General features: G+C 38.3%; 1 protein-coding gene across 1 annotated transcript in view; it reads left to right on the top strand.

The window, feature by feature from the left end:
* The first annotated feature begins 494 nt into the window (after window positions 1-494).
* Window positions 495-7,337, top strand: part of ZSWIM5 (zinc finger SWIM-type containing 5) — a 69,985-nt gene continuing 63,142 nt past the window's right edge. The window contains exons 1-2 of the mRNA XM_077752184.1: window positions 495-525; window positions 6,120-6,476. Of these exons, the coding sequence (XP_077608310.1) occupies window positions 495-525; window positions 6,120-6,476 (388 nt within the window). The remainder of the gene's footprint in view (window positions 526-6,119; window positions 6,477-7,337) is intronic.

Below are 7,337 nucleotides of genomic sequence, written 5' to 3'. Positions count from 1 at the left end.
TAAAAATTGCATAAGAGCATGAATAATAAATCTATGGGACATTTTACACTTTCATAAACCACTTTTGAGAAATAGGACAGGTATTATTATCCCCAGTTTACTGAGGAGGAAGCTGAAGCTCAGAGTCGCCCAAGACTACATAGTTAAAAGTGGGTCCTGACTATCTAATTCCAGTATAATATGCTCTCTGTTATATTACTCTGCTGGCCATGTTTGGTGGATATAGATCTAGAAAAGAGCTCCTTTTTAACCCTGCAGTTCTCTTCCTTAGTTCTAAAGTGAAGACAGTCTTAGAGACACTCCTGAAAGAGCCAGGCCCTGGGGAACAGGGGGCACTACATGGCAAGACTCTCTAAGACTCTTCTTTATAAAAGCCATTACCCTCAAGAACAGGAGACGTTGCTGACTTTCCTAACATACAGAAACAGACACGGAGACTTAGACAAAGTTAAAAGACAGAGAAATCTATCCCAAATGAAAGACAGAACAAGGCCATGGCCAGAGAAATACGCAAAACAGACATAGGTAATATGCCTGATAGAGAATTTAAAGTAATAATCATGAAGACACTGGACTTGAGAAAAGAGTAGGACATCAATGAGACCCTTAATATAGAGATAAGGAATAACACAGCAGACAGAAACACACTTGGTGGAATGAACAGCAAGCTGAAAGAAGCAGAGGGATGAATTAATGACCTAGAAGACAGAGTAATGGAAAGTAATCAAGCTAAACAAAGGAGGGGAAGACAGAAGTATGCAAAACAATAATTATTATGTTTGATGAAGTCACCGAGTTTCCTTAGGAAACTCCATCAAACATAACAACATCTGTATTATTGGAGTCCCAGAAAGAGAACAGAGAGAAAAGAGGGCAGAAAATTTATTTGAAGGAAGAAAAGCTGAAAACTTCCCTAACGTGGGGAAGAAAACAGATATCCAGATCCCAGAGGCACAGAGAACTCCCATCAAAATCAACAATAGCAGATCCACACTAAGACATATTGCAATTAAGTTAGCAAAATATAATGATGAAGAAAAAATATTAAAAACCAGCAAAATAAAAGAAGACAGTTACATACAAAGGAAATGACATAAAGCTATCTGCAGGCTTTTCAGCAGAAACTTTCCAACCAGAAAGAAGTGGCATGATAATTCAAAATACTGAATGAAAAAAACCTGCAGCCAAGAATACTCTATCTAGCAAGGGTATCATTCAGAATAGAAGGAGAGAGTTTCCTTGAAAAAAACTAAAGGAGTTCATGACCACTAAACCAGCCTTGCAAGAAATATTTTTAAAGAAAAAAATTTTTAAGTTTATTTATTTTTGAGAGACAGAGAGAGAGAGCAATTGGGAGTAGGGGGCACAGAGAGAGAGGGAGAGAGACACCCCAAGCAGACTCTGCACCATCAGCACAGACCCTGATGTGGGGCTTGAACCCACAAACCGTGAGATCATGACTTAACCTGAAACCAAAAGTCGGACACTTAACCACTGAGCCATCTAGGTGTCCCCCTGCAAGAAATATTAAAGGGGACTCTTTGAGTGGAAAGGAAAAACAACAAATGATATTGTGAAGATAGGAAACACAAAAACACTAAAAATGAATATTTCTGTAAAAAAAACAGTTAAGGAACTCACAAAAGGAAAGGATGTAAAATATGACACCATATACCTAAAACATGGGAGGAGAGGAGTAAAAAATGGATTCCAACTTAAATGAGCATCAGTATAATATAGACTGTTATATGCAGAAGAATTATATACAAACCTAATGGTACCATATATCAAAAACCACTATTACATTTGCAAAAAATAAAGAGAAATTCAAATCACTAAAGAAAATGAGCAAGCCATGAAAGAAAGACACGAAAGGATCAGAGAAAATCTTCAGAAGCAAAACAAATAATAAATCAGGGCATCTGGGTGGCTCAGTCCTAAGCGGCCAGCTTTGGCTCAGGTCATGATCTCACAGTTAGTGAGTTTGGGCCCCATGTCGGGCTCTGTGCTGACAGCTCAGAGCCTGGAGCCTGGGGAGAGTCTGTGTCTTCCTATCTCTCTGCCCCTCCCCTGCTTGTGCTCTCTCGCTCTCTCTCAACAATAAACACTAAAAATTAAAAAAACAAATAAAATGCCAATAAATGCATATGTATAATAATTAATTTGAATGTAAATGACCTAAACACTCCAATCAAAGATGCGGGGTGACAAAATGGATATAAAAACAAGACTCATCTATAGACTGCTTACAAGAGACTCATTTTAGACCAAAAGATACCTAGAGATTGAAAGTGAGGGGTTTCACTTTTCACAGACAACATGATACTCTACATGGAAAAGCCGACAGACTCTACCAGAAGCCTTCTAGAACTGATCCATGAATTTAGCAAAGTTGCAGGGTACAAAATCAACGTACAGAAATTGGTTGCATTTTTATACACCAATAATGAAGCAACAGAAAGAGAATTGAAGAAACTAATTCCATTCACAATTGCACCAAAAATCATAAAATACCTCGGACTAAACCTAACCAAAGATGTAAAAGGTCTGTATGATGAAAACTATATAAAACTTACGAAAGAAATTGAAGGAGACACAGAGAAATGGAAAAGTAATCCATGCTCATGGATTGGATGAATAAATATTGTTAAAATGTCATTACTACCCAAACAATCTACACATTCAGTACAATCCCAATCAAAATTGCACCAGCATTCTTCTCAAAGCTAGAACAGACTATCCTAAAATTTGTATGGAACGACAAAAGACCCCGTATAGCCAAAGTAATATTGAAGAAGAAAACCAAAACAGGAGGCATCACCATCCCAGACTTTAGCCTCTACTACAAAGCTGTCATCATCAAGACAGTATGGTATTGGCACAAAAACAGACACATGGACCAATGGAATAGAATAGAGAACCCAGAATTAGACCCACAAATGTATGGCCAATTTATCTTTGACAAAACAGGAAAAAGTATCCAATGTAAAAAAGACAGCCAATTAATCTTTGACAAAGCAGGAAAGAGTATCCAATGGAAAAAAGACAGCCTCTTTAACAGATATTGTTGGGAGAACTGGACAGCAACATGCAGAAGAATGAAACTAGATCATTTTCTCACACCATACACAAAAATAAACTCAAAATGGATGAAGGACCTAAATGTGAGACAGGAAACCATCAAAACCTAGAAGAAACAACCTCCTTGACCTCCGCTGCAGCAATTTCTTACTTGACACATCCCCAAAGGCAAGAGGATCAAAAGCAAAAATGAACTATTGGGACCTCATCAAGATAAAAAGCTTCTGCACGGCAAAGGAAACAATCAGCAAAACTAATAGGCAACTGACAGAATGGGAAAAGATAGTTGAAAATGTAATATCGGATAAAAGGCTGGTATCTGAAATCTATAAGGAACTCATCAAACTCCACACCCGAAAAACAAACAACCTAGTGAAGAAATGGGCAGAAGACATGAACAGACACTTCTCCAAAGAGGACATCCAGATGGCCAACAGACACATGAAATGATGCCCAGCATCCCTCCTCATCAGGGAAATACAAATCAAAACCACACTGAGATACCACCTCATGCTGATCAGATTGGCCAAAATGAACAAATCAGGAGACTATAGATGCTGACAAGGATGTGGAGAAATGGGCACCTTCTTGCACTGTTGGTGGGAATGTAAACTGGTACAGCCCCTCTGGAAAACAGTGTGGAGGTTCCTCAAAAAATTAACAATAGAACTCCCTCTATGACCCAGCAATAGCACTGCTAGGAATTTACCCAAGGAATACAGGAGTGTTGATGCATAGGGGCACATGCACCCCAATATTCATAGCAGCACATTCAACAATAGCCAAATCATATAAAGAGCCTAAATGTCCATCAACTGATGAATGGATCAAGATGTGGTTTATATATACAATGGAATACACTACATGGTGATGACAAAGAATGAAATCTGACCATTTGTAGCAATGTGGATGGAATTTGAGGGTATTAGCTAAGTGAAATAAGTCAAGCAGAGAAAGACAGATACCATATGTTTTCACTCATATGTGGAACAGGAGAAACTTAACAGAGGACCGTAGAGGAGGGGAAGGGGAAAAAATAGTTAAGGAGAGGGAGGGAGGCAAACCATAAGAGACACTTAAATACTGAGAACAAACTGAGGGTTGATAGGGGGTGGAGAGAGGGGAAAATGGGTGATGGGCATGCAGGAGGGCGCTTGGGATGAGAACTGGGTGTTATATGGAAACCAACTTGACGATAAACTATATATATATTTTTTAATGTTTTATTTATTTCTAGGAGACAGAGAGAGAGACAGCGTGAGCAGGGGAGGGTCAGAGAGAGAGGGAGTCACAGACTGAAACAGGCTCCAGGCTCTGAGCTGGCAGTCAGCACAGAGCCCAACGCGGGGCTCGAACCCACAAACTGTGAGATCATGACCTAAGCAAAAGTCGGACGCTTAACCGACTAAGCCACCCAGGCGCCCCAACGATAAACTATATTTAAAAAATTAAAAAAAAATAGGGAGACTATCTTAGACAAGTGTTACCACACTTATCACACCTTTAGTACTGTTAATTTAACCCGATTGTATGTTTTTAAATTTGGGTCTTAATCTTATTTTAATAACCATGATTATCTGAAACTTAAAATTTGGAAAGTTTTCTGTCTGTACTTTTTAATTCTGCTGGGTCACAATGGTAGCCCTGAAACTTATATATACATCTTTATTATTTGTCTAATAGTCTCCAACAGATAAAAGTTTATTTAAAATGCTTTCCGGTTCACAGTGTGCAGTGCAGTTAAGCAGGAGTCTCCTGTCCATACTATACCATTTGACACATCATATTGTAATCATTTATTTATTTATTTGTCTGTGAGTTTTGAGGATAAGGACTTTGTCATGGCATCTTTTAGAGGCAGTGTAATATAAATGAAAGAAAATGAACTTTGGAGTCAATCAGACATGGTTCCAAAACTCAGGTCTGTCATTTGCTACCTGAGAGGTGTTAGCAAATTACTTAACATTTCTGAGCTCCAGGTTACACAACTTTAAAATAAGAAAAATAGGGGCGCCTGGGTAGTTCAGTCGGTTAGCCATCTGACACTTGATTTTGGCTCAGGTCATGATCTTATATTTCATGGGACAGAGCTCTGTGTTGGGCTCTGTGCTGAGTGTGGAGCCTGCTTGGGATTCTCTCTCTCCCCCTCTCTTTGCCCCTCACCTGCTCATGTGCACACACTCTCTCTCAAAATAAATAAACTTAAATAAAATAAAATAAAAAATAAAGAAAATATTAACAACTTCATAATGTTGTGATAAATTATTAAAAGCACCAAATACAGTTCTGCTACAGGATAAGTGCTTTACAAATACTTTATATCCTTCTCCTTTGCTTTGTTAATATCTCTAGGCCTAGTAGTCTGAAACTTAAGATCTCATTAAACTTTGGTTTAAATGACTGAATTTTTCTCCCTACATTACAAAATTATTAATGCTATATGCTAGTAAGTCAAGATGTAACACTCCATAGTCTCACTGCACCAAGCTGTGCTTTCCGTATTTTATGAGGTTTCTTGCACCATTTTGGAATTGTATGTTTTAAGGAAGAAATGTCTGTATTCTCCTTGTTCTTTCTCCTGTCCCTTCTCATGGTATTCCTTCAGTTTCTCTTGGAATAATAGCATTTGCCTTAATCTAGATTGTACTGATGTTATTTGTAGACTTGTCTTTGCTCCCAAAGAGTTTACAGTCTACCTTAGAGGTTCCTAACTTATTTGTGGTTCTTTGTTAATCTCTTTAGACTATGATGAAAGCTATGAACCAACCCTGCCCCCTGGGAAATGTACATGTGTACGAAACAGATTTTCATATTAGTTCATGAGGTTTGTAGACTCCAGGGTAAGGATTCTTTTTCTGGGTATTGTGTTCCTTTAGAGCTGTACCTGAGTTCCACTGACCTTTGTGTTATGGCAGAGCCTACCACACATACAGGAGATACTTAAGAAAGTTTCTGAATTGATTAAGTGAAATGCAAAATGAAAATCTTTCAAGTTTCTTACCATAGAATCTCTAAACACACTTTCTTTGTTTCCTTAGGCTTCCATCTCAGTGGTACAGTAACTGAGCCAGCTACTACTTCTGAACCAGCAGTGACTTACAAAGTTGCAATCAGTTTTGATCGATGCAAAATCACCTCAGTGACATGTGGCTGTGGAAACAAAGACATATTCTACTGTGCTCATGTGGTGGCACTCTCGCTCTACAGGATCCGTAAACCAGACCAAGTCAAATTGCGTCTTCCTATCTCAGAAACCCTTTTCCAGATGAATAGGGACCAGCTACAGAAGTTTATTCAATATTTAATCACGGCACACCACACTGAAGTTCTTCCTACTGCGCAGAAATTGGCAGATGAGATTCTATCTTCCAACTCAGAAATCAACCAAGTGAATGGTAATTATACAACATTTTTGTTGCTAAAAATCTACTTTGTTGCTTTATTGCATGTTAAGAGTTTGGGATTTTTTTAAAAAGTAGTTTTGCAATTATAATCACTTAACCTTAAACCAGTTCATTCTGTCAAAACAACTATTTAACTCTTAGTTTTTTGAAGCAGTCCAATTGTCTGCCTTATAAAGGTTTTGGCAAAAAAGGACAGAGAATGTTAAAGTTATGTATTGATCTAGTATTTTGGGCTTCATTTGTCCATATAATACCTGCCCCCAGGATCCTGGAATATTCAGGAGTGAGAGAAAGCATAAAATAATTTGTGTCATTCAGTGAAATTAGATAGATATGAGAATTCCCTTAACATTTTAGGATCCTACATAGCATCAGGGTTATTCTAAACAGCATCTTTTAGCATTGTGCTTATGAGCTACATATAATGGGAGGGTGCATAGAAAAAGATACTATGTTCACTTACTCATTCAATGAGTTATATATTGAGTACCTGCTCTGTGCAAGTAATAGTGCTGATTGTTGAGGGCATAAAACAGATAGGATTCCTGCCTTCAAGTAGCTTATAATCTAGTGGAAAAGACAGCTAAGTTGGGGCACTTGGGTGGCTCAGTTGATTGAGCGTCCCACTCTTGATTTCAGCTCAGGTCATGATCCCAGGGTTGTGAGATCAAGCCCCGCATCAGCCTCTGTGCTGAGTGTGGAGCCTGCTTGGGATTTTCTTTCTCTCTCCCTCTGCCCGTCTCCCTCGCTTGCATACTCTCTTCCTGTCTCTCTAAAAGGAAGAAAAGAAAAAAAGGAAAAGACAGCTAAGTTTGAAACAAATGCTTATTTTTATAATGAAGCCAGCTTGTA

The sequence above is a fragment of the Crocuta crocuta genome, unplaced genomic scaffold, assembly GCF_008692635.1.
Source record: "Crocuta crocuta isolate KB4526 unplaced genomic scaffold, BGI_CrCroc_1.0 scaffold367, whole genome shotgun sequence".
Taxonomy (NCBI): Eukaryota; Metazoa; Chordata; class Mammalia; order Carnivora; family Hyaenidae; genus Crocuta; species Crocuta crocuta.
The sequence above is the reverse complement of the archived record's forward strand: the minus strand, read 5'-3'. Positions and strand labels throughout refer to the sequence as shown.